General features: G+C 44.6%; 1 protein-coding gene across 3 annotated transcripts; it reads left to right on the top strand.

Annotated features, from left to right (window-relative positions):
* Window positions 1-27,245, top strand: RPAP1 (RNA polymerase II associated protein 1). Of its 3 annotated transcripts, none has more exons than XM_012546243.3 (25): window positions 1-96; window positions 8,699-8,933; window positions 10,776-10,924; window positions 11,164-11,256; window positions 11,830-11,950; window positions 13,890-14,111; window positions 14,464-14,634; window positions 15,607-15,722; window positions 16,001-16,102; window positions 16,283-16,384; window positions 16,597-16,764; window positions 17,071-17,244; window positions 17,412-17,546; window positions 17,639-17,809; window positions 19,036-19,193; window positions 20,203-20,373; window positions 20,570-20,771; window positions 21,161-21,270; window positions 22,718-22,913; window positions 23,113-23,265; window positions 23,497-23,639; window positions 23,777-24,533; window positions 25,347-25,523; window positions 25,734-25,793; window positions 25,918-27,245. In XM_012546243.3, the coding sequence occupies exons 2-25, from the start codon at window positions 8,753-8,755 to the stop codon at window positions 26,065-26,067; spliced, it is 4,182 nt and encodes a 1,393-aa protein (XP_012401697.1). In that variant the 5' UTR covers window positions 1-96; window positions 8,699-8,752; the 3' UTR covers window positions 26,068-27,245. The 3 variants fall into 3 exon arrangements, with proteins under 3 accessions (XP_012401697.1, XP_031807983.1, XP_031807984.1); XM_031952123.1 differs by having other exon boundaries at window positions 25,734-25,808; XM_031952124.1 differs by lacking the exon at window positions 1-96 and adding an exon at window positions 566-586 and having other exon boundaries at window positions 25,734-25,808.
* The last annotated feature ends 171 nt before the right edge of the window (window positions 27,246-27,416 follow it).

Genomic DNA, 27,416 nt, shown 5'->3' with positions numbered 1-27,416 from the left:
CGGAGTTCAGTGCTGCGGGGCGGAAGTGTTTTCTTGGCAGTGGAAGTGATTGCTACTGCGGGGCAAGATGGCGGCGCCCAGCGGGGCCTAGCGCAGGTTAGCTGGGGGTCTCTAGCGGACTATTTTCCCGGTGAAACTTCAGCCTCCCTCCCCAGCGCGGGGGTGAAGCTGTGGGGCCACTTCCTGGCTCGTTTGCCCAACTCTGGCGCCGTCTTTTTGGAAAGCCCTCGGGTGCGCGTGGGAGAGTGGGGGCGAGAACATCTCGTCGGGGGTGCGTGTGGAGCTCTCCGAGGCCTTGGGTGGGGAGCGGTGCGGCCGGGGAGCTCGCCCTGCGACCCCTGGCCTTCCGCTCTTCTTCCGCCTGGTGGGATTTTCAATAACCCCATTATTTCCGTTTGAGTTCTCCGGTCTGCACCTCCGAGAGTTAATTTTTTTTCAAGAGTCCAATTCAGTCAGCATTTAGTGAGCTCCTACTAGACGCCGAGTCCCCAGTTTTAGGGCAGGGGCCGGTTTTTTTTTTGTTTGTTTGTTTGTTTTTTTGGGTTTTCCAGCCACGCAGGAAACGCTTCAGAAATATTTTTGAACAGTACGTATAAAAACAGAACGGTCAATTGCTAGTCCCTGAGAGCTTTTTATTACTGAAAAACGACTTGGGTGGAAAAAAAAACCCCAGTCGATAAGCCTCGATTAAGAAAGGACCATTTGTTAATGTCTCACTTTGCGCTAAGCACTACGCTAAGGCCTTTACAAATATTTACCTCATTATCTTACAACTGAGAAATCGGAAGCAGACAAGTGACTTGCTCAGTCAGACTCATAGCTAGTCAGTCTTTGAAGTTAAATTGGAGCCCAGGTGTAAAGTCTAAAAAACCAACATTTTACTGCTCCACCTGCCTGTTCTGGGTCTACCGTGTGCCAGCCAGTATTGGGTTAGGTGCAAAAGTACATACAAAAAAAATGAAAGTCATTACTACTCGAAGAGTAGATTGTCCTTCTTTTTATCCTGGAAGTTTTCTTGAGCCTTAGTGTTAGAATTTGTGGGAGCTTGTAATTTGCAAAGGAATGTCTGGACAGTCTCTATTAAATGTAAATGGAATGTAATTTTGGGTTGTTTGCTCCTTTGAAATTTAGGGAAAATAGCTGATGTTCTTGCAGTGTAGTGTGGAGGGTATTGGATTACTGGGGTGAGATTCAAGTCTTGGCTCTGACATTTAAAAGCCATGTGATCTTAGTCCCTTAACTTGCCTGAGATTCAGTTTCTCAGCAGAATGCTGGGGAGGTGTGGTGGGGGAGAAGTTACATTGTATCTTTATAGGGCAGGATGCATCCAAGATTTTCCAACACTTGGGTCTTTTGTTGTAACGTATTCTTTGTATTTACACTTGTAGTTTTGGCCCAACAATAAGAATGAGTTGTGTTTACCGTGTGCCAGACACTATGCTGAATCCTGGGGGTTTTGTTATTGTGTCATTTCAGTCGTGTTCCACTCTTGGTGAAAGTCATTTGGAGTTTTCTTGGCAAAGATACTAGAGAGGTTTTTTGTTTCTATTTTGTTTATCTTAGAGAAAAGAAACAGACAAGTAGGTTTAAGTGACTTGCCCAGGATTACACATCTAGTAGATGTCTGAGATCGGATTTGAACTTGAGAAAAGGAGTCCTCTTGGCTCCAGGCCCATCACTGTATTCACTGGGCTCCCTAACTGCTGGGGGTACAAATGCAAAAAGAAAGAACCTGCCCTCAAGTTGCTTCTAGTCTAATCTGGGAGTTGTGGCCTAGCTGGTTGTTTTGGTTGGGAAAGTCATTGAGTTGATGAGTAGAGCCTGGGAGCAATTGATTGACACGGAATCTTAATTGTAAAGGGGATGTGGAGAGGGAGAGAGGTTACTCACATTCTATGAAGATCACTGAGCAGCAGCATTATTATGGGTGTATAGCTATGGTGAACTTTAACCAGTCAAGATTGAAGGGCCCCAAGGTGCAAATTGGAGAGTCAAATTAGAGGCCAGGAGGCATGCTATAAAGGTGGCTGGAAAGTAGGTGTTCTTTTCACTGTACCATGCAGTTATATAATAGGAAACAGTGCCTTTTTTTTTTTCCCCATTTCTGTAGGACCAGCTTGGAATGCCTGCCTTTTATGAAGTAAGCAGCCTACCTACCTGTGGGTGTTTTGTTCATTTAATCTATAAATATTCATTTAATGCTTACAGTGTTCAAGCTGCTCTAAAAAGACTTGGTCCCTACCAAATAAGAATTTAGATTCCCAAACTCTGTATATATTTAGGACTGGATGGATAGGTCAGAGCAGTCAAACTTTCTTTTTTTTACCTGGCATTTAAGGCCTTCTCTGTGGCTAATCGCCTCCCCTCCTAACCTTTCCCCCACTTTTTGCCACTGTTTCTCTCCCAGAAGCATGTTGTAGTAATGAAAAGAATTCTGAATTTGAAGTTCTTTCTGGATGGTCAGACCAAGCACTTTTGAGTGTGTCTCCCATGAGGCTCTGCATTGTTCTGGAGCTTGATGTGCGGGAACAGGAACCTCTAGAACACAGATTTCTTAACTTTTTTTGTTTGACAGATTTGGCAATGACCTTTGGCATTCTAGTGAAGCTTATGAACTCCTCCTCAGAAAAATGTTTTTAAGTACATAAAATCAAATACTTAGCATGACAAAGGAAATCAGTTATACCGAAGTAGTCATATATCTAAACATACACATATAAGTGCATGTATATATTTACTCATGTGCATGTATCTCTCACAAACCCTTTAGAAAACCTCAGCATCCTTCATTGTGAATTCTATGCTAGATCTTCCTCTTACTTTTGGCTTTCATAATGTCCCTGTTATTAATATGGTTAGAACGTTATTGAATATGGTTGAATATATTTTATATCTTTCAAGAATCTTAAAGATTTTGTTTTCTGAGTGGAAAGAGAACTGTTCCATTGTGAAGTCCAGGTAAGGAAGAATAGAACTCTTTGGGAATGCCTTATCCTTATTAATTCTGTTCTCCGTAAAACCAAACAGAAACAACTTAAGAAAACTTTTTTAAAGGGGGAAAAATACCAAAACAAGTTTAGAGAGTGAGAGCAAGAAGTATTTTGCTCTACTGAATTAAATCTTTTTAAAATAATAAGCATTTGGGGCAGCCAGATGGTACAGTGAATGGAACATTGGCCTTGGAGTCAGGAGGACCTGAGGTAAAAATCTCAGTCTCAGACACTTAACATTTACTAACTTACTTTAAATAACGTGGACATGACAGATCTTTACTAGATACTTAGGGCAAGTCACTTAACTCCATTTGCCTTGCCTAAATCAAGAAGTAAATTCCAAGCATTCAGAGCAGTGGTCTTTTGAATTCCCTAGATCTTTTGGGCAATTGTGTAGTGGTTAAAGATGTGGTCCATCACTTGTGAAAGCCTGGCTGTTCCCCAGTTAATACCCTCCTTGAACATGTCTTCTGTGAATGAAGATGATTCTCATAAAAATTTTACATAGAAGGGAAAATAGGACAGACAGATAGGTTCATAGTTGTCAATGTTCTCCCTCTCTTATCTTTTTTCCTCCTATTAACAAGATTTTTTCCACATCTTTTGTATCTTCTTCTTCAAACATCTTGTGATTCTGTCTGTACCATCACAATGGCATCATCTTCTGCACAGCTCTTTATGAGCTTTTGGTTAGATTTGACTGGTATCCTCAGCTTTGTTCTCTTAACAATGCTATTTCTACTTCTTCTCTAACCTCACCTGAGTCTGTGATATCTGAGTCTGATTAGGGTAACTGTACTGGCCTATAATATTGTTTATAATAAAAAAGAAAATTTTGTTATAAAAATATTTGCAATTCTTTTCCATCTTGATTTTGTTTGTGATCCTTCATTTTTGGCCTTAAACCTCTTACATACTTGTTTAATTTTGTCTTTTATAAAATTTTCTTTAAAATAATTTAAAGCATTACTGTTTGAGTTCTGAGACAATACTGTTCAAAATCTTCCATCATCCTTGATTGTAAAATCTTTTTTTCCCTCCCATCCCCTGAATTTGTTTCTTTTCTCCTTTTAAAAATTTTAAGGTAATTTCTGGTTCTGGCTTCAGTATTTTGGAGAATAGAAATAATAAGGATTAGGCTTTGTGAAGAAGAGCTTTATTCTCCCCTGTCTGACTTTCAAATTTCTTATACACTCCAGCTTACTTATTTACTAAATCCTTCCCAATTAAACCTCTGCTGTAGTAAGGCAAGTGAACTCACTATTTTAATTAAGTAAGCTCAGTCTTGTCCATATAGCTTTGTTCATTCTATATCCAGTCTAATCCAGAGTGTGCTAAAGAGTCAATTATATACAAAATACTGGGGTTGTAGTTGTTGGGGATCAAAGATAGAAAAAACCAGTCTACAGAAAAATACATGTATAAATACATAGATGATAATTTGAGAGGAGAAGAGGCACTAATAACTGGGGGAGGCACTAGCACTTGACCTCAACCTTGAATGAAGTTAGAGATAGAAAGCACCTTATTTGGTGACCGTCCTGTGATATAAGGAAGTCCCTTCTGAGAAGATACAGGACTGCCTTATTGAATTCTCAGTGCCCTTCCTCTCCCAGTGTAGGTACTAACTTGTCAATAAGTTAAGTCTTTGTCTGGATACCCTGTTTATGTCTAAGGAAAGGCCCATGAGCCAGCAGAGACATTGAGTGAAACAATCCTTTAATAAGTATAGCTGCTGAGAATAGCATATAAAAACAAGGGTAGTTGGTCCAAAGCAAAGCTTTATTGCCAGCAATGGGGAAGAAGGGAAGAGGGAAAGAAGAAAAGGAGATGCGACATGTAACTCAGACATAGCCATTAACACAGAGCATAACTCAGATAAAGGCAACTCTGCATGGGGAAGCACAGACATGGTCTATTCAGCAGGAGGGGGTGCTCCAGCAAGACTGAAGTTCTTGTACTCTAGTTTTGGGTGGCCTCTTATGGGGTCAGGGCAAAATATCATTTTGGAATGTTTATTATTAGGGAGAAAAAACAAGCTGGTGGTAGGCAAAATATTATTTTGAGAAGTTATCAGGGAGAAAAACAGGCTGGTGATAGATGAAATATTTTTGAGGGACATAGCTGTACCAACCTTTGAAAAACATTATTGTCAGTATTTTTCCATGAGTATATTCTATAACCTTACAGTCTCAAGACCATTAGGCCCAATCTTATACACTATGGAAAAGCATTGACATAAGAGAATCGGATACAAAGTTCAGATAAAAGTAAATCCAGTTTGACTGAAATGTAGGGTATGTAAAGTGAAAAAATGTGATGAAAGCCTGGAAGGACTGGCTAAAATATGATTGTGAAATATTTTAAATGCCAATCAAGGAGTTAGTATTTTATTCGAAAAGTAATAGGAGCCACTGAAAAATATTGAGGTCATTGACTTGGTCAGGCATTATTTAGAAAGATATTTTCAAAGATGGGAAAGAGTAGAAATTGAAAGATTTTTATAATTAAGAGGTGATGAGGGCTTAAATTAGGTTAGTAGTTGTGGGAGTAGATACAAGATAAATGAGAAATTTTTTGTTTTATTATGAGGTGTTTTGGAACCAAACTAGTATGTATAAGGAACAACACGGTGCACATGGATTGTAAAGTATAAAAAGACTGGAGAAGTAGGAAAGGACCAGTTACAAATGGCCTTAAATGCCAAATGAAGAACTTTATATTTAATCCTGGAGGTAATAGGGAGTCAATAGAATTTATTGATTGTGGGGGGGAGTGTGGTCAGACCTGCATTTTAGGAAATTCACTTTGGTGACTGAGTGGAAGATTGGAGACGAGGCAAAGAGACCCACCAGAAGGCAATTGCAATTGTAAGATAGTTATGGTCTGAACTAGAGTGGTAGCTGTGTGAGGAGCTGTGTTATGTCTGTGTGAGATGTATAGGGAGAAATGACAAGAGTAGACAATAGCTATGTGGCGTAATTGTGGAGTAAGAAATTGAGGATAATACTCAGTTTGAAAATCTGAGTAATGAGGATTTTTGAATAACTAAAAATATTTTACTAAATTTACTAATATACAAGACTTGCAGAAGACTTTCCAGACAATCTATGCAAAACGGTTACGACTTTTTTCTATACGTGATAGCAGGATCCTCATATTATTAAGAACTGTGTTGTTTAATGTTCCCATTTTTTGTTCACCCAACCAAGTTTAAAGAGTTAGACTTGGCTAGGGACAGATTTTAAGGTACAACAGGTTAACTGCTAGGTTAAAGGGGGAAAGGAACTCACAAAACAGGGGGAGTGGAGAGGGGGATATAATTCTGGCAGCTAATTGACTATTCTGTTCGTTCACAATGCTTATACTCAAATCATAATGGGATAAATGGATAAAAGCAGATTTGGGTCACTGTTTTTAAATAATTTAATTACAATCCAACCTCTTCTAGCCTCTCCTATGTTGCAGTGAATCTAGACAAGTCATAGGTTTGCTCATGTGGCCACATTGCCAAAGGACTGAAGATGGTCTGCATTTGTGTTCTGTAAAATGTTTCTAAGACCATCCACTAAATGTAAACAAAAAAGGAAGAGGTCTTGACAGAAGAGAAGTGATACACACGTGATGTTGAGGTTAAATTTATATTTTTTCCATGGTATGTGACCTAGTCCATGCTCTGGGTATTTTCTATAACTTGGGCTTCTTTGCTCTTCCATTACTTTGCTACATTATTTGCTAATGGATTTTCTGGATCAGGAGCACTTAACAAAGCTTGGATGGAGAACATCCAAGTGCTGTACAGATTTGCAACAATAGAGACCATTTATCTTTCAAAACATCTAAACATTCTTCCTAACTTGTATACTTTAGAGTGATAAATTCTGGTCATGAAAATGCTTTAAAAATTGCCTTTGATATTCATTTGGAAGAAATAGTTCATGTGTAAAAGTCCCTTCCTTGAAGGAGGAATTCTGTGGGCCTACAGAACCACATAAAAATAGCATGGTTGTTTTCATCTGGATGTGCTTTTATCCCAGGAACTGGTTCTTCCAGCAGATGTTGGGTTTCCTTAAATAAACCTTTGGGACAGACTTTGTCTGATCTGGAATTCATATCTCCAGCTTCATTTACCTCATGAATGATTTGTATGGTGACAATTAAAAGAAAGTTCAGAAAGGGAGGGTTGGGGGAAAAGATAAATTTAGCTTTGAACATAATTTGAGTTTGAGATGTTTATGGGATAGCCATTTCATACATTTCACAATGTTCAAAATGCAGGTGATGATATGAGATTATAATTCACAAGAAAGACTAAAGACTAGGACTGAATATATAGATCTGGGGGTCATCTATTAAAGATGATAATTGAACCTATAGGAACCGATAAGATCAAATGAGAAAGGGCAAAAAGAGCTTTGGGGGTATTGAGCATGGAGTGTAGGGAAAGCCAACAAAGTAGACTAAGAAGGGTTAGTGAGTGATTTGCTTAGTGAGGCAAATAAGAGAGTCAGGAAAGAACAGTATCATGAAATCAAACCTATATAGGAGTTTGGAGAAGATGACAGGAAGATTTGTAAATCTATATGGTTGAAAAGATAGTAGTACCCTCAACTGGAATAACAAAATTGGAAGTTTCATTTTGTAAATGGTTTGAGGTGCTTCTGGGATATCCAGTTGAAGATGTCTAAGAGGCTGTAAGTAATGGGAAATCAGTGCTCAGGAGAGAAATTAGGACTGTGTTTAGATTTGAAAGTCATCTTTCAAAAAGTTTTTGTGTGGATCAAAAGAGATAATAATTGTAAGGCATAGCACAGTGCCTGGCACATAACAAGTACTGTATAAATGTTAGCTATTATCTGCACTGAAATGACAAGTTACTTTCTCTAGTATTTCCTTTTATGATCCTTCATTGTGTACTTGTCTCCTCCATTCTCCAAGAAGCACCTTTTGCTATGAACCTTCTCTGAACTCTTCCTTCTTTGAATTTCTATCTTTAGCAGCCAAATGCCCTGGATTTTCCAGAACAGACCTAATTCCAAAAGAAAGTATACTTTTAGTGAGACTTTGAAAGAGACATGTCAGGTCCCATGTCTCTGGTTTTTGTTTTAGTTTTTGGTAGATATGGTCATTTTACTGTTACATGCCTATTCACCACCATGTACTTATTCTCCAATTATTTCATATGTATTAGTTTTATCTCTTTCAGATTTTCAATTCCTTAAGTACAGCAACAGTGGCAACTATTTTTCTTATAATCCTCATAGTAGTTAGTGCAGTTCTGAAACATGAGAGGTCCATTTAAATACTTGTTGAATGATAGTAAAGCCAAAGTAACCTCACTTGAAATAACAAAACAAACATAAAAGAGCAGAAAGCTCCAGGTGCCAGCTCAAGTGAGAAGCAGCCCTCCAGCCATGGACAAGAACTTAAAGTTCCAGGAAATGGAAATAAGACATGTTAGCTGTCTCACAGTTGTTTAGGGAAGAAACAGTTTGCACACTATCAAGTCCTTATACAAATGTGCAAGCATAGGAAGGTTGGAATAGAAAGGAATCAAAGAAAATGACAGACCCACAATGGGACACTGTGCCTAAAGTAGCATGCAGAGAAGCAAAGGTCAAGTGAAGTGTACTGTAGGGAGGCCTGCTAAATGACATCTGTTGTGCTGAAATCTGAGCAGGGACTCTTGTGTGGCTCCTGCCTAGGAATAAGAAGAGAACCCCAGAGTCTGGATTGGATCTCAGTGCTGCAGTGACAAAATGCTGTCGAGACCAAAGCCAGGAGAGTCCGAAGTAGACTTGTTGCAGTTCCAGAATCAGTTCATTTCTTCAGGGGCCACCCCAGCTGTACGAATAGTGAAGAAGGCAAACAAGAAGGGCAAATGTGCTGATGAGGAACTGCCCATTCTGCAGGATCAAAGAGACGTGGTGATGTTAGACAGTAAGTTGTCATGATGCAGGGATAGGATGGAGGGAAGTAGTATTCATTTCTTGGGATCCTGAATGCTTTGTCCCTGGTCCTCATCTTCACCCTCTTCTCTGAGATTCATCACATCCTCTTTCCTTCTGTGTCCCATAGTGCCTCTAATTATTGTAGATAACTCTCCCTTTTCTTGCTCCAAACTTTTAATGTGTTTTTTAAATAGTATTTTATTTTTCCAAATATATCTCTTACCTCTCCCCTCCTTAAGAAAGCAAGCAATCTGATATAAGTCAAATATGTGCAATCCTTTTAAATGAATTTCCATGTTGTGGGAAAAAAATCAGATCAAAAAGGAAAAAACCATGAGAAAGAAACAGACAAATGAATGAAAAGTGAAAATCCTATGCTTTGATCCATATTCAGTCTCTCTGGATGCAGATGGCATTTTTCATCCTAAATCTTTTAGAATTGCCTTGAATCACCTTATTGTTGAAAAGAGCCAAGTCCATCAGAGTTGATCATCACATAATCTTGTTGCTGTGTACAATGATCTCCTGGCTCTGCTCATTTTGCTTAGCATCAGTTCATGTAAGTCTTTCTAGGCTTTTCTAAAATTATCCAGCTGTCTACTACACACCTGTCAGATTGGCTAGAATGACAGGGAAAGATAATGCGGAATATTGGAGGGGATGTGGGAAAACAGGGACACTGATACATTGTTGGTGGAATTGTGAACACATCCAGCCATTCTGGAGAGCAATTTGGAGCTATGCCCAAAAAGCTATCAAACTGTGCATACCCTTTGACCCAGCAGTGTTACTACTGGGCTTATACCCCAAAGAGACACTAAAGAAGGGAAAGGGACCTGTATGTGCCAAAATGTTTGTGGCAGCCCTCTTTGTAGTGGCTAGAAACTGGAAAATGAATGGATGCCCATCAACTGGAGAATGGTTGGGTAAATTGTGGTATATGAATGTTGATGGAATATTATTGTTTTGTAAGAAATGACCAGCAGGATGAATAAAGAGAGGATTGGCGAGATTTACATGATCTGATGCTAAGTGAAATGAGCAGAACCAGGAGATCATTATATACTTCAACAACAATACTGTATGATGATGTACTCTGATGCAAGTAGATTTCTTTGACAAAGAGATCTAACTCAGTTTCAATTGATCAAGGATGGACAGAAGCAGCTACATCCAAAGAAAGAACACTGGGAAATGAATGTAAACTGCTTACATTTTTGTCTTTCTTTCCAGGTTATTTTTACCTTCTGAATCCAATTCTTCCTGTGCAACAAGTGAACTGTTTGGTTCTGCACACATATATTGTATCTAGGAAAACTGTGACATATTTAACTTGTATAGGACTGCTTGCTATCTGGGGGAAGGAGTGAAGGGAGGGAGGGGAGAAGTTGTAACAGAAGTGAGTGCAAGGGATAATGCTGTAAAAAAAACTACCCAGGCATGGGTTCTGTCAATAAAAAGTTAAAAAAATAAATAAATAAAATAAAATTATCCAGCTGATCATAGGACAATTATATTCCATAACATTTATATACCACAACTTATTCAGCCATTCCCCCACTGTTGGGCATCCACTCAGTTTCCAGTTTCTTGCCATTACAAAAAGGGCTGCCCCAAACATTTTTGCATGTAGGAGTCTTTTAACCTTTTTTATGATTTCTTTGGAAGATAGGCCCAGTAGAAACACTGCTGGAACAAAGATATACACAATTTGATAGCCCTTTGAGCATATAAACTCTTGTTTGCTAATTTGCATTATAATTCTTCTCTCAGCCCAGACTTCTTGATCGCGGCTAGGTGTCCTCATACTGTTTTTTTTTTATCTTGTCAGAACTTCCAGATTTACCCCCCACTCTGGTTCCTGGTCCCCCAAAGAGGGCCAAGCCCAGTCCGCGCTTCACACTGCCTGAGAACCAGGATGCTGAGGAGAGGCTAGATCAGCATGATCGGCACATCACGGCTGTCTTCACTAAAATCATTGTGCGTCCTGCCCCTCCTTAGTGGGGAAAAAAGATAGAGCAGGGCAGTGCTGCAAAGAGCCCTTTAGTTCTCCTTGTTGAAGGGAGGAGCCATTAAGAGTGTCATTTTCTCTGGCTAGGCACCAGTCTCTTTGTAAGGGGGAAGAGGGAAGGGGAAGTCTCTTCTGTGGGCTTTTCAGCGGGATCAGAGATCACCAGTGGAAACTTTCCCTCTTTAGTACATTTGTTTTGCTTCCCCAGGAACATGATACCAGGGCAATGACTGTGACTCTGCCTCTTCCCAGTGGAGTGGCTTTTCCCCGTGTCTTCCATCGTTCCCAGAAAGGCACCCAGGTAAACAGGTGGGATCCCATGTAGATGGTAGGAATAGGTGGCTGAGATGGTCGAATGTCTACAGGAAGCTAGGGAGACATTTTGTCAGCCTTCCTTCCCTTCCCCAAGGGCTATGGTTGTGGTCCTCCAAGGCTGAATATGGCTTCTTATACTTTGTCATAGAGACAAAGTACAATTCCTGTTAGACCTCCAATTGTAAAAAGGAAAATGAAGCCCAGGGCTCACAGTATAGCTGGAGATCATTTAATGTTCCCCCCGTGTAGTCTAGCCAACCAGCTAAATACTTTAATGCCAGTAGGGATGGTAATAATTATTGTAGCTGATGTGAAATATGCCCATGTGTTTACATCTAGACCAACAGTAAATATGTGGTGAGCTCATACAATGAAGCCTAGAAATCCAATGGATATTATTGCTCACCCCATTCCTGTGTAACTAAAAGGTTCTTTTTTGCCTACATAGTATGTAACAATGTGAGAAATAATTCTGAAGCCTGGTAGAATTAAAATATATACTTCTGGGTGGCCAAAGATGGTAGTAATTGTTAACCTAGATTTTTTTTTCTGTTCCCAGGGAAAAACAGCAACATCTGGAAAGAAAAGTATTTTTGCTCAGGAGATTGCAGCAAGAAGGAATGCTGAGGCAAACAGCACACCAATGGAGGTGACCGTACCTGCCCAGGGCCAACAGGAAGGTGAGCTGCCAGTTGAGAGACTCTTAGAATGAGAACTTTCAGGGAAATACTCATGGCTATACTCTTTTCCCTTCCTGATTGGAAAGTGCTTTGGGACTAGCCATTGTGGCATATGCCTGTAATCCTTACTACAGAGGTGGCTGAGGTATATAGATTCATTGAGTTTGGGAGTTCTGAGCTGTAGCAGGAATACGGCAGATCAAGTTTCTGCACTAAATTGACAATTTGGTACAACTCGAATTTTGTGTGAATTGAAATAGGGTTCAGGCTTGTGAGCAGAGGGCCACCAGGCTACTTAAGGAGGGGTAAATGTGCCCAGATGAGAAAAACAGCACTAGTGCAGGGGCTGTATCTCAGTAGAAATTGTCCCCATGTACAAAGGAGTTGGTAACTCTGGACATGGGTTCAGTTTTGGAAAAAAGGCAAAAAATTATCTAGCTTTTGGAAAAGACTAAGGAAATAAGTGAACCTCTTTCAAAAATTGTAGTAATGGTGATGTGAGAGAAGAATCCCTTCCTTCATTTCCCAAATTGCTGGTAGCAATCTGGGATCAGATTGCAGCCCAAAAGGTCAAAGAGAAACCTCCAGAAATCAGTTGAACTGAGAGCCAGCCATTCTAGCAAAATGGAGGGGAAACTGTATGTGGAAATACAAAATGAGATGATGGAAAGTGAAGTAAGCTGATTATGCCAATGTAAACACCTAAGATGATTCTAAATGCAATGGATGATGCTGATCCAGTGTGGCTCAGGAGAAGATGAGCATGAAACAGTAAGTACATCAGACTGTCAGATACAGTTAGCATTTTTGTTGGATTTCCTAAATTGTTTTTATTTTTAAATTTTTGCAAGTCTCGCTGCAGCTTGTACCCCTTGAAAGAAGGATAAAGATTCAAAAATGAAGAGAATGTTCAATCAGAAGGCATTGGTTAATTTTTTTAAAGAAACAAAAGTGTACTGGACTTTGAGGTGTCAAAGATTGAAATCCTTGCTGTAGCTGTCACACTCTGTGACTCTAGGCATCACTTCAGCTCTTGGTGCCTCATTGTGAATTGGGCCTAATGCTGTCTAAAGTACTTATCTCATTGTGTTACTGTGAGGATCCAATGAGAGACTGTATAAAAGGCAGCTATTATGCAGGTCCCACCTCTAGGAAGCCCCGTGTCTAATGAGATACATCTGGCATGGGAGAGAAATAGTTGCTGAGAAAGTGTGAGTGAGCCCTTAGAGCAGTGTGATGATGATGCTGACTCTCCTCTATGCTGGAATATCCTCCCTCCTCACTGATGCCCCTTAGAGCCCCTGATTCCCTTTCTAGACTCAGATCAGATGTCACCTCTTGCAGAAGACATTTTTGATAACCCTTGGTTTTCATTTCTTTTCTGTCCCTTCTCCCAGTTTAATTTGTATTTATTTTATATTTATTTATTTGTTTACATGTTGTTTCCTTCTGAGAGAATGCAAGCTTTTTTGAAGATAGAAGTTCTTATTTTTATCCTGGTAGTCCCATTGTCTAGTACAGTGTCTGGCATATAGTAGGTTCTTAATAAATGCTTATTGAATGTATTCAATTGTAGTAAGTTTATTTTATTTTTATTACACATTGCTCTATGAATCAGTTTGGGAGAGAAAAATCAGAGAAAAAGTGAAAAACCATGGAGAGATTAAAAAAAAAAACAAACCCAGAAAAAAAGAAGTAAATGTGGCATGTGTTGATTTACATTCAGTTTCCTTAGGTTTTTTTCTGGATGCAGATGGCATTTTATATCTGAAGTCTATTGGGATTGCTTCAGATCACTAAACTGCCAAGAAGTACCAGGCCTTTCATAATTGATCATCGTACATTCTTACTATTGTTGTGTATAATGTATACCTGACTGCTTGTTTCACTCAGCATCAGTTCACATACTGAATTTATTCAAACCATCAACTTTTTTCAGGAACTCTGATATCCAAGAAACTAGAATTTGGGGAGCAGGGCTCATGTATTCCAGAGACTAGCAAGAGTTTCCAGGGGCCCCAGCTCATCACTGGAGAGGGCCTCCAATGTCAGAATGCCCAGCATGAGATCCAGACCATCCATGAGGAGAACCTGGCAAAGCTGCGTGCCATGGGCCCAGAGGAGCTCCTTCAGGAGCAACAGAGGCTGCTGACCCAGCTAGGTAGGGGGGTCAGGACCTTCTTGACTAGATCCTTCCTGGAAACTCAGCTTTTATAATATTGAAAGACTGGTCACTTTGCTTAGTTGGGAGGAAGTGAGAGAGACACTGGGCTTCCTAATGATGACTTCTTCCATAAAGCCCTTCTCTGTTAATGAGGCTGTGTAGGCTTGGTGGCTGAATGGAAAAAGTGCAGGAAGTGCACATGATAAAAGAAAGCTGGGGCTGCCGCATTATGAATTCTTTTATTCCCAGCACTCAAGGGTAGAGACACAAAGAGACCATGTCATCTAGGAGAGGTTAGCCTGACATGTTCTCTTTATTCTCTCTGCCTGCCCTTCCCTTTGACTCCCAGATCCCAGCTTGATTGCTTTCCTAAAGTCTCACCGCAGCACCAATGGTCAGACAGGAGTGGAGAGTTTGGAAGAGCAGAAGTCGGGCACCATGGCTCATGAAACCCCTGAAGAGGAGCCAATGGGGTCACCCCCTCCCAGTGGGTGGAAACAGCCAAAGCTGGCTGCCTCAGGTTTGGAGGAATGAGGGAAAGAGTATCCCAAGCTTATCAGAGGGGCAGAAAGGAAACATGCCAGTCCTGGGTATCCAGCCCCAGCCCCACCACAGAATGTCCTTTGTCTCTTTCTGTGTTTCTCCTGCTTTACCCTCTGGTTTGTTGGGAAGATTCACCATGGTATAAGACTCGAGCAGAGAACCAGTCTTTGGGGAATTTGAAATTTCCATTAGAGCTGGCTGACTGGGCTGGTTCCACCTCTGTGGTCCCTTCTGCCCTTGCTTGTGGTGGGGGTGGGGAAAGGATGTTGCCATCATGATCCTGATTTTGATTTGTGCATGTATGCTAGACCAGAAGCAGAAGGGCCAATGGGAGCAATCATTTTCCAGGAACAGGATGATTTTATTAGTGATTAACAAAAGAACAAATGTAATTACTGGCGCTGGGAACCTCCTGCCCCTAGCACAGCTTGAGGGCAGCTGGGCAGGACTGGCAAGAGATTGAGGGATGGAGAGAAGACAGAGGTTATGTCTCTGTGGGTTTGGGAGTGGAGGAGGGGAGTGACTATCCTGCCCCTATAGGTACAATTTCTTCCTTTTCTACCATCTCCAACCCCAATAAATACAATGTTCATATTGTATTCTGACTTCTGAGCATGGACTTGTATCATTTAACACAGGGAGAATGAGAGCCATAATTCCCCCTGCACCATTTTATCTGTCTTCTCAAACAATTGCTAGGCCTCTCTTTAGAGTGAGGTCAGCAAGAAGGGCTGGCTAGCCCGGTGCTGTGAGACATCTCGGGGGCTTTGGGGCTCCCCAGCTGGTGAGCTCTCTAGCAGCTGGCCAACACTGGCTCTCTGGGTCTCAGTTGGGAGGCCGGGTATCAAACCTTCCAACTCTGGATCAGGCCCCTCAACTAAGGTGAAACTTTGGGGTCTGGCTCCTAATATCCTAAAGAGTCGACCTCTCACCCTGTGCTCCTTTCTAGCCCCAGAATTGCCTGTGACCCCGCACAAAGAGTGGCTTCACATGGACACTGTGGAGCTAGAAAAGCTTCAGTGGACGCAGGACCTGCCCCCGCTCCGGCGGCAGAAAACACAGGAGGTGAGGAGCGTGGGCCCAAGAGGTTTAAGAAGCTGAGAACACATGGGGGTGGGGGGTGGGGAGGGGGAGGTCTGTGGTCACGATTTCTGCTGCTTCTCAGCCAGAGGTTAGTTTCTTGTCTTTTCTGCTGTCATCACCTTGGCTTGGACCCTGAGGCTGGAGGAAGAGGAGGAGTTTGAGCCCTGATTTACTGGGAGTATGCAGGTGGAGGTAGAATATATGGGGGAGGAGGAAGGTGCTGGGATCTAAGGCCACAACCCCTTCTTTCTTTGGCTCAGGGGATGAAGCAGGCACGTTTTGGGCTCCAGGGAGAGCTGCTGGCCCCTGATGCTGACCTCCCCACTCATCTGGGCCTACATCATCATGGCGAGGAGGCGGAGGTGAAGCCCGGGCCCTGGGGTGTGGAGTCGTGGGAACCACGCTGGTGGCATGCCAAGGATGCTTTACATCGATAGTGTAGAGGAAAGCACCCTCTGGTTCTCTGCCATCATGGAGCAAGGGATGCCAGGGAGCCCCAGAATGGGCCTGAGCACCAATCTCATCAACTCGTTTCCTCCCAGAGAGCAGGATATTCCCTTCAAGAGATATTCCATCTGGCCCGAAGTCAGATCTCCCAGCAGAGAGCTCTGGCCCTGCAGGTGTTGGCCCGAATCATCTCTAAAGTGAGTGAGCCTTCTCTCTCTCCCCTTGCTGCTTTCTTTCTCCCTAGTCCCCTGCTAGGGAAATTCTTTTTCACTAATTCAGAAAAATTCCTTCATGTGAGCCAGCATGAGAAATGAGGGGTGCAGGGCCCAGGATGGTGAATGGAAAGCTAAAGTCCCATTAGGTCCCTGCCCTCACTGAGAATTCTCTTCTGTCCTCCAACCCTTTCCAGGCCCAGGCAGGTGAATTTGGGAGTCAACTGACAGACAGTGTCCTGCGCCTTCTGTTGGATGCTGGTTTTCTCTTCCTCCTGCGTTTTTCTCTGGATGACAGTGTGGACAGTGTTATTGCAGCAGCTGTGTGGGCACTGCGGGCCCTGTTGGTGGCCCCTGGAGATGAGGTAACCTTTGGTTAGAGGGATACTTTCTCCTCGCTTGGAAGAGACACAAAGGGAAGAGTTGGATATAAGGTCGTGGTGGTGGGGGGCGGTTAGCACGGAGATAGACGTGTTCCCTTCCCCTTCTGTGGTCCCTGACCTGAAGCCCCTCCATCATGCTCTTCAATGGGTTTGCTTTATCCCAGGTCCCTTTCCGTGTTCTTCCCTTTCTTTTTTGGCAGGTCTGCACATAGGAGTTACAGAGTGCAGAGGCCTGGCTCTGGGGCCCGAGCAGGACTGTTCTCACTTCAGGCCCTTCTCTTTTGGCAGGAACTCCTGGACAGCACCTTCTCCTGGTACCAAGGAGCGGCTGTATTTTCCCTGATGCCATACCAAGAAGAGGAGGAGGAGGAGGAGGATGAAGAAGCCCCAGCAGAAAAAGCAAGAAAAAGCCCCCAAGAGACCCGGCCCCCCCCAGACCTGGCCCGACATGATGTTATCAAGGTACGAGGGTTTGGGGGTCAGATTGGTGTCTGCACCCACACCTCTAACCGGGGACCTGAGGATGTTGGGATGCATTCTTCAGCAACAGGCTGAGAGGGGGATGGTTTTCCCCAGAGATGGGGAGCTTTGGCTTCCCTGAATTACTTGTCTCCTTCCACCCTGCTTAGGGTCTCCTGGCTACTCAGCTGCTACCTAGACTTCGATACCTACTGGAGGTGACTTGTCCCTCCCCCACTGTGGTCCAGGACATTCTTGCTGTGCTGACCCGAGTGGCCCGGCATTCTCTAGAGTCAGCCACAAAGGTAGTGAAAAGGCTGGGCTGGGGGGGAGGGGAGGAGACGGGTCATCAGAATCTGCGCCTTGATTCCCACTGTCTTTGTTCTCTCTTCTCTAGGTGCTACAGTGCCCTCGGCTGATAGACACGGTGGTTCGGGAGTTCTTGCCCTCGAGCTGGTCACCAGTGGGGGAAGGGCCAATTTCCCGCCTGCATGGCGTGCCCTGCGCTGCTGCCATGAAGCTGCTCCGAGTCCTGGCATCAGCTGGCAGGAATATTTCTGCCCGCTTGGTAAGCAAGACAGGAAGGCCAAAACCGAGAATAGAGAACAGGGGACAGGTCATTGAAAAAAACAAAATTGAGAAAGCCCATCTGAGTGTAGTACCTAAAATGTAAGGGTCATACCTGTCATTTAACCAGGGCCCAGATCCTGTTTCTCTTTGTCTTCTCAGTCTCTTTCTCTCTCCCTATTACTTAGAAAACTTGAAAAGATTTGCTGAATAGGAGCCAATAGATTCTAAAGCTTTTCTCAGGCCCACCCTTCTGATTGTCATAGTTCAAGTATATTTCAGTCTAATTACATTAGAGATAAGAAGCCACTCAGTGGGAGACTATTGGTGCTTTTTCTGGTGGGTACTTATTAGGCATATAGAGCCCTAGGCCAGAAGGGATTAGTCTTATTTTTTTAAAGACATTTTTATTGACATTGTCTTCTTTTTTTCAGTAATTCATAATTATCCCCAATATCCTTCCTCCTTCCCCTCTGAGAGACCCATCCTCTATTACAAATACTTTTTTTAAAATGAGCACAGTTGATCAGTACATTGAAGAAGGTCCAAAACATGCCATGCCTAACATCTGTGGATCTGTTTGGGAGTGTCCTCTCTTATTGCATGAAATCCTGCTTGATACTCTGTAATTTTGTTTTAGTCATTTTTGATTTTTGGGGGGTGTTCTTTCCATTTACATTGTTGTAGTCACTGTGTATAATTTCCTTGGCTCTGCTTAAGTCTTTATTAGTTTATATAGAGCTTTCCATGTTTCTCTGTATTTATATACATCATTTCTTATAGCACAATGCATTCGTGTACCACATTTTGTTTAGCCATCTTCTAACCTGTGATCATCTATTTTGTGTCCAGTTTTTTCCTACCACGTCAGGCCCCTTACATATACAAATTCATCTCTCATCCGGAGCTAAAAACTTTTATCTTCATCAATTTTTGCCAGAATCCTTCCCCTGCTACTGAACTCTTTGTATACACCTTTGTACCGAGTGCTTTATGTATGGTTAAGAGCCCTACAAATGGGAATGAATTAATTAATCTTTGCCCCTCCACCTGAAATGTCATGCCAGAGTGGAGAAAGATAAGGTCAAGACTCTCCTGGGGACCTGGATAGAAAATCCATGACATTCAGTTTTTAGCTCTGTTTGAGCCACAAATGTATTCCCTCTGAGAACAAAGGATGGAGAAGGGTGTTGTTATCTGCCTTCTGGTCTCTGGTGCTGTTTTTAGATGAGTGGTTTCGATCTTCGAAGTCGCCTGTGTCGCTTTGTGTCTGAGGCTCCCCAGGAATTGGCCTTGCCCATCCAGGAGGCTGAGCAGCTGTGCACTGAATCCTTTCGGCTCTGGGCAGTAGCTGCTACTTATGGCCAGGGTGGAGACCTCTACAGGTGAGAAGGGGTTTGAGAAACAGGTGTATGCTTCAAGCTGGGAGCATCTTCTTTGGCTGCTCCCATGTCAGGGACCTAGCCAGTCTTTTTGTCTGTACTATGCTCGAGAATTACCTACAATTTGTGAGAAAGATTTAGGGAAGCTATTTGCATATATATGACAGGGATCTTGGAAATTAGAACTGGAGAAGGTGGTAGAAATTGACTAAGTAGTGTAGCAGATTGGAATACCCGAGTTCAGTCCCAGCCTTAGACACCTACTAGCTGTGTGATCTTGAGGAAGTCACTTTACCTTCTTTTCACTTAGTTTCCCCATTTGTAAAATAGGGATAAGAACTGTATCTATCTTACAGAATTAAGAGATAATCTTTATAAAATGCTTAGCACATCTTAAAGCACTCTACAAATGCGAGTTATTACTTCTAATTCATCCTTCTTTTACAGGTGAGGAAAGGGAGTCCCAAAGAAGTGAAATAACTTTCTCAGAAGTTCCAGGATTAGGGCCAGGTCTTGTGACTTCAAATCCATTGCATTCTGCACTGTGAGGCTCTTGCCCCCCGGACCACCTCTTTATACCAGGGAATCTCACAGTCTGATGGTGCATTATCCCAGTATGAAGACAAGTCACCTTTTTTATTTTCTTCTGTCTAAGCCATGTGCAGAGCAGTTTTGCATGTAGTAAGTGCTCAGTGCATGTTTGTCAAGTCGAATTGGAAGAAAACCTTGGAAAAGAAGTCACAGAGAAGGATACAGCTTGTGGGCTGTGGTCCCTCTGCCTGCCCTGACCTCTCTTCTTTCCAGTTAATTCCTGCCCTACTTCAGTGTCAGTTTAAGACCTGCTTCTTTTGGGAAGTCTTTCTGTGGGCCTCTCCTCCAGGCAGAACTTAATTTTGTACCACATGTCGGGTCTTTTGTGAATTCCTATTTCCAAAACTAAGCACAGGGCCCTTTGCATAACAGGCATTTGATAAATATTGCATGGTGTCCCCTCCCCATCTTTCTTTAACAGAGAACTCTACCCAGTGCTGATTCAAGCCCTTCAGGCTGTGCCCCAGGAGTTGAGCATCCAGCCCCACAGCCGACTTGTCATGCTTCGAATCTCAGCCTTAATCACCCTGCTCACCCGCTTGATCCAGGCTTCAAGCAGCAACAGCACAGAGCTCCAAGACCCAGCCAGAAAGTGAGTGCACTGGGAGCCTGCTCCAGGGCTGGATTCTCTGTTCCTGGGCTGTCCGCACTGCATTGCCTTAGGGAAATTATAGCTTCACCCTGAACCCTCTTTGCTCCAATGCTTCCAGATTACAGGAGCATTTGAGTAGAGATGAAGAAAGTAACTGCAAGCCCTTGTTTTCCATCTATTCCCTTTGTCCCTATAGTAACCCCATCGAGTCCAATCCATCACCTGTCCCTCCCTCCATCACTTGGGTGCAAGTATCTGGGCTCCGTCCCCTCCTAGAACCAATTCTTCGGCAAGTTCTGAAGGAGCTGCCCCGGCCTGATGCCTGGAAGGCCCTGGCCCCATTGCCCACTGCCTGCCTGCTCTACCTAGCAGCCCATTATCAGGCCTGGAGTCAACAGGTGAGCCACTGTTTGTCCTGAACTCACTTCCCACCTGTAGTAGTTCACTGTTTATTTTCCCTTCTTGCCTCTTTCTGTCTCCCCTATACTCAATGAACTTCAAAGGACCATTAAGGGTATTCATGGAACACCAATCATCCAAAGAGAAGCTCTACCTTCACCTTTCCAATTTTAACCCCTCAGCAACCAAGAGAGGCCCTTGGGTATTTCATTCTCCTGGAACCTCTCCCTACTTTATTTTGTTTTGTTGGTAGAACCAACCAACCAGCTTGTTCATGGAGGATAAGGATCCTGGGAGGATAAAGAAGGAGCTTTGGATACCAACTTTTTCAGCAGGGTTGATGACTTCTCTAATTCAGATAATTTTCATATCTCTTGGTTCCTTCCAGCCAAAGCTATGTCCTGGAGAGTGTCTTCAAGATGTGGAGCGACTTTCAAAGGAATTGGTATTGCCCCTGCTGAGTCAGCCTGCCTTTCAGGGCCTATGGGATTCACTCAGGTATGATTGCCTGGAGTGGGGCCCTATCTCCTGTGTGCTATTTCTCAGCTGTCTCACCTGTCCTGCCTTTGAGGGCAGCATGGTTCCAGAGAAGTGCTGAGACCTTCTGGGAAGACATCTGAGTGCAGGTAGATGGAACATAGCTCCATATTCACCATGCCCCCAGATACTGCCTGGAGGAGCTCCTCCTCTAGGAAGCTGGGTGTACTTTGGGGGCAGAGCCCACATAGCCCCACAATTGGTTATACCCACAAATCCAACAAGGAATGGGCCTCCTTCACAGAAGCTCCTGCTTCAACCTTGGTGTCCCAAGTTCATTTCTTCTCAAGGGAAGATGCCAGGAAAAACAAAACCAAATCCTTTCTTTTCTCATCCCTGGCCATTATCAGTTCAGTTCATTCATATATACATTTATTAAGCATCAGGATGCCATGCTAGGTGCCAGGAATACACCACCAAAAATATCAAGTCTCTGCTCTCTTATAATCACTGGAGGAGTAGGATAGATAGGTGGATAAATAGAAGAGGGAAAAGAGAATACTGACATTTTGGGGGGTGGGGAAGGGCTATATAAAGATGGCATCTGAACTGAGCTTGTAAGAGAAGGATTCACAAGGCAGAGATGGGATGTGGGGGTGGGATACCTTCCAAGTATGAGGGACACAGCCTGGACAGAAACACAGGGAGGAAAGAAAATTTAACAGCCTGTAGTCCAGGTTAGTTTTAATATAGGAATATTGTGAAATGGGAATAATGTGAAATTGGTTGGTAAGGTTGTTAGTAGCAAAGTGGGAAAGGCCGTTGAATGGGAGGAGCATTGGGAACTGCTGAGGTTTTCTGGGCCAGGAGAGTAATGTGGTTAGACTTGGGCCTGAAGAAGGCTTTTTGGGTAGTTGTGTGAAGAATGAATTAGAGAAGAGAGAGATCTGACTCAGGAAGAAGAGTTGGGAAGATGTTGCAATAATTGTCTGAGTGACAGGTGGTGTCAGAGGGGGGAAGTGCGCATGAAGAGGGGGTGGATGTAAAGGAGGTTACAAAGGTAGGGTGAGCACATCTTGGTGACTGGTTCAGTGTGGGATGTGAGAGAGGACAATTAAGAATGAATCACAAGTTGGGAAGTACCTGAGAGATTGGTAGTGCACTCCACAGAAAAAGGGAACTCTGGTGCAAGATATGGTTGGGAGGAAGAAGAGAAATTAGTCTCATTTTGGAGGTGTGAAGTTTTAAGATGCCTGCAGCTCATCTAGAGGGGATATTCAACAGGCCTTTGGTTATACTGGCCTGGAACTCAAGAGAATAGAACTGAAGATGTAGAATCAAGAATATGGTGCAAATGGAAACTGATAGATTACCAGGGGAGAAACAAAGCCCCAGAGAGAACTTCCAGGGACAGCAGCATGTGGAGCGTTTTGAGGAGTCTAACTGGTCTTTGTTCTGCTCTCTGCAGGCCCTGCTCCCCTCTCTGCAATCCGCTGTCCTGCGCCCCAGCCCCTGAGTCCATCCCTAGCCTTGTCTCCCTGGGTTGTGTGGGAGGCTGCCCCCCACTCAGCCTGGCTGGACCGTGTTCAGCCTTCCCTTTCCTCACTTCCCTCCTCTGTCTTCTCAACGTTCTGACCCGAATCCACAAGGGGCTCTGTGGCCAGGTAAGTCCTGGGAATATCTGGATGGGGTTTGGATCTTGAGCTCAGTAGTACAGAAAAAGAAGAGGACAAGTCAGTGAGCACAGCAGATTGCCCTAGGTCTGCTTTCCCTTGGGATTAAACAAGAAGAAGGGATACAGGCCAGGAGCCTTGTGGAGGGATGGGAGCTGGGTCCCAGAGGCTGAGCAGGTTCCCTTCACAGTTTGCTCCAGTGTTGGCTACCCCGGGGCTCCAGGATTACTTGCTTCTTTGTGGAACGCCCTCTCACGTTCCCCGACTCACCCCCTACTTTGCATGGGCTCTGAGACACGAGTACCACCTGCAATACCTGGTGCTCTCACTGGCACAGAGAATGGTAGGTCTTATGTTCCCCCTTTGTTTTTCACCTTTCTTTGCTAGCCTTCCCCCTCCTTCCCTCCCCTTCCCCCCCCCCTCCCGGCCCATCAGGATCCTCCTCCCCATCCTGTCCCCCTTCCCTGTCCTCTGTGGGACTGAGTGCCCTGGGCAGTCCCAGACTCTCCTCCCTGGGCTGTCCCAGACTCTCCTCCCTGAGCCTCTCTGCTCCCTTGTGTCCTCTGCTCTGCAGGCCGGGCTCAGGCCAGATTCCAGCCCAGACGCTACCCTCCATCACACTGTGGCGCTGACGCTCCTGCGTCACCTGCTGCCGGGCAGCGAGTACCTGGCCCACCAGCTGCTGCTGGGCTCCGTCTTCCTGCCAGAATTTCTCCCGTAAGTCTGGGGTAGAGCTGGGAAGTTTTTAGGGAGCTGTGCCTCCTTGGGTTCCATCTCAGGATGGTCGGAGCTATTTGTCTGCTGATAGAGAGGCAACCGCCCTTATCTGTTCTCCCTGTTCCATTGCTCTATAGGGAAGGAGCTTCAGGGGGACCAGAGGCAGCTGACTTTTCCGACAAGCTAACCCTGGGCAGTGGCGGGAGGCCTGGATCAGGACGAGGGGCCCTCCTGGCAGAAGCATGCCGGGACCTCCCCAGCATCCGTGGCTGCTACCTGGCACATTGCAAACTGCCCGGCCCTGCCCTGCTGCATTCCCAGGCCTTGTACCAGGCAGAACCCCTTCACATTCCTTCACTGCTACTCCCTGTGCCAAAGGAGCCACTGCTGCCTGCGGATTGGCCCTTCCTCCCCCTCATTCACCTCTACCACCAGGCCTCTGGCCCTGGCGCTGAGGCCTTCTCCCCCAGCTCCTTGGGCACAGCTACTCGTGCCTTGCAGTGGGTGCTGCTCCTGGAGAGCTGGCGCCCTGCCAGTCTCCAGGCGGTGCCTCCTGCTGCCCGTCTGGCGAGGCTCATGTGTGTATTCCTTGTGGACAGTGACCTGTTCCGTGAGGCTGCCATCCAGCAGTACATCATAGCCCTGCTTGCCCAGCTTTGCCAGCCCCAGGCACTGTCTCTCCTAAAGCTGGACTGTCCCTTGCCTGGTCTGGCCTCCTTCCCGGATCTCTACGCCAGCTTCCTCGAGCATTTTGAAGCCGTCTCCTTTGGGGATTCTCTCTTTGGCACCCTGGTTCTGCTCCCCTTGCAGCGCCGATTCAGCGTCACTTTACGCCTTTCCCTTTTTGGGGAACATGTGGGAGCCCTTCGAGCCCTCGGACTGCCCCTCGCCCAGGTAGCCGCCTGACCAGTCAGCAACAATGGTTTAAGTCCCTCTCTTGACATTATAGGAGGTCCCAAGAAACACAAACCCCACAGTCCCTCCCATGAGGAGCTTGCACTCAACTTGAACACAGTAAGCAACAAAAGGCCAATAATCCAGTGCTATTCAATTATCAGGCTCTAACCTTCAGTGCTTTAGAATTGCATAGTAAAAGAAATGGACAGAAGCTGGGGGAGACAAGGAAGGCTTCATACACAGTGTCCCCAAAGTCTTGGTGCAGACTTAAGCTCCTAAAACTATCAAGAAACCCAGAACACTAAGACATTTGAGACACCTTTTCTGGAGATTATGAAGCATGAGCTTGGTCTGCGCCTTAAGGGATTAGCAGGACTGGAAAAGATGTGCAAGGGAGCCCTGTGCAGAGCCTGGATTGAGCAGAACTTTGTTGGGCAATGATAAGGAATGGGGCCAGATTATGAAGGCCTTGAGGAAGGCCTCTGTACTTTCCTGAGTATGGAAGTATTCTTTTAGGAAGGGGGTTGTGGCTGGAGTATCGAAGGGATTGAGAACCACCTGGCTCCAGGCTCTATGTATAGCAGCATCAATTCCAGCCTGTTTTACTCCACCTCAGAGCCAGAGTCCCTGTGGACAGAGTTTCATGTGGCTTTTAGCCTCTTTGCCCAGCTCTTCAGGGGTCTCAACAGAAGTATAATGCCCTTTACTGGTTTTGAGTATTTGTTCCTGGCCCCACAGAAGAGGAAAGGAAATTGGGGTCAGCTGCATAAAGGAAATCTTGTTTTCAAACGTCTTCTTTTTCCCTTACAGTTGCCTGTATCCCTGGAAAACTACACATCTCCCCCTGAAGACAACCTGGAGCTCCTCAAACTCTATTTCCAAGCCCTGGTAACGGGCACTCTCTGCCCACACTGGTGTCCAGTGCTCTATGCTGTCGCTGTGGCCCATGTTAATAGCTTCATCTTCTCCCAGGACCCAAAGAGCTCAGTAGGTTATGCCCTTATTTTAGTAGGGAGCCTCGATGGGGAAGAAACTGATAACTGAGCCTTTATGGAAGGGATTGGGTCTAGCTCCAGAGGGGAAGAGCAGCCCCAGGTAGTTAGGAAGGAGTTATTATTTAGTGGTGATGGGAGGACATGTCCCTTCCTGAGTCCTAATGGGGTGTTTGACAGCCTTGTTGGGCTTTTGTTCTTCTAGGACATGGTGATAGCTGCTAGCAAATGGATGCTTCAGAAGACTTGGCTGCTGACCAATGAGGTGGGTCAGGCAGAGGTAGGGGCAAGAAGGCCAGGAAGCATCAAAGAAGGGGAGCCAGGTTTTAGGGGGGGCAGGAGTAGTTCTTTCCTTTGGCTTATATGGCTGCTTCTGTCATTTCCCTCAGTGTCTCAAGCAACACCTTCTCTTCTACAAGCTCCCCAATGCGGCTCTGCCTGAGGGCTTTGAGCTGTACACTCAGTTGCCTGCCTTGCGACAAAACCACCTTCAGGATGTAACCAGCAGACTACTCCAGGATGGGGGGCCAGAGTTTTAGTGCCACGGCCTGCAGGTGGTCCCCTGATCATGCTCTCCTGAGACTCAAAGAGATGTTTGTTCTCCTAAGTATGTACAGATGTTTTTGATGTCCTGGAGAGATGTAATTCCTAGAATCAATCCAAAAGAAAAAACTTGTCCTGCAGAGACAAGCGCAGGAGGCCTTCCTCCAGCCTTGCGGGGAGCCTGGTGGCCTGAGGGGAGCCTGGTGGCCTGAGGGACTTAGCTCCCTTCCACAGGCTTGGGTCTCACTCCTCCCTTTCCCTGAGGATGACTGAGTTGCGTTCCCTGCCCTGGTGCCACAGTGAGAGCTGGGATGGCCTCGCTGGTCCCTCCAGGACCAGAGTCTCAGGGTTCAGTGGCTGTGGGTGTGCACTGAAATAAATCATTTTCTTCCTTTATACTCTCCTGGCCGCCTGATCGCCTCTGGTGTTGATCATTGGTGTCCATGATGCATAGCAGCATTATTTCAGAGTATGGATGGCTGCAAGGGGAGCCTCAGCTGGAGGAGCCTGTGCTTGGCAGGCCCTCTCTAGCCTTGCATTCTCTGATCAGAATACCTGTTGATGATAACTAAGTGCCAGTGTGTCTGGGTCTGGGGACACCACTCAGATCTTTTCCAAGCGGATCCCATATCAGAACCAAGAATGGCGGTCACAGGATGGGTAAAAGTGGTGGAAAATTGTAATCAGGAACCAAGTAAGGAAAGGTTAAAGACTGCTTGGGAGGTGGGAGAAGGGGTGACTTGGGCCACACTGGAGAGCAAGCAGATGGATTTCTCCTTTAAACCTATCCTTAGGATTGGAGGCCAGTCCCGATCAGTGCTGAGTGCAAAGAGCACAGTGTAAATCATTGCTCCTGGATCTTTCCTCCAGTCCTACCTGGAATTAGCCATCTCAGCAATTCCGTTGGGAGTCAGCAGCAGCCTCCTTAGTAACAGTCGGTCAACATCTGGAAATTTGGAATAGAAGAAGGAAAGTGCTTCAGCGGCACTAATGGAGTTATCACGCCATCTACATGTACAAATAGATAAAGTCGGTGTTCTCAGGTTTTTCATACTTTTCCTTTGGTTTCCATTTTAACTTTGAACTCTCTGTCATGTAAAACCAAGGCTTAAGACACCCAGTGGCTTGTTAGCCAAAAAAAAAACAAAAAACAATAAATACAGTGTAAAGCAAGGCCCTCTCCTCGTACAGCTGTGATAATATTAGAGCACTGAAAAATACACATTCCTTTTTCTGGGCAGAGATACAAAAGCAACACGCCCATCCCATCTCTCCCGTGGCTTTGGACAAGATGTCCCAAATCGCCCTGTTGAAGAAATTAAGTTCCTTAAGGAGGTTTTGGTGT

The sequence above is a fragment of the Sarcophilus harrisii genome, chromosome 2 (genome assembly GCF_902635505.1).
Source record: "Sarcophilus harrisii chromosome 2, mSarHar1.11, whole genome shotgun sequence".
NCBI lineage: Eukaryota > Metazoa > Chordata > Mammalia > Dasyuromorphia > Dasyuridae > Sarcophilus > Sarcophilus harrisii.
Note: the sequence above shows the minus strand (reverse complement) of the source record. Positions and strands in the feature narration are given on the sequence as shown.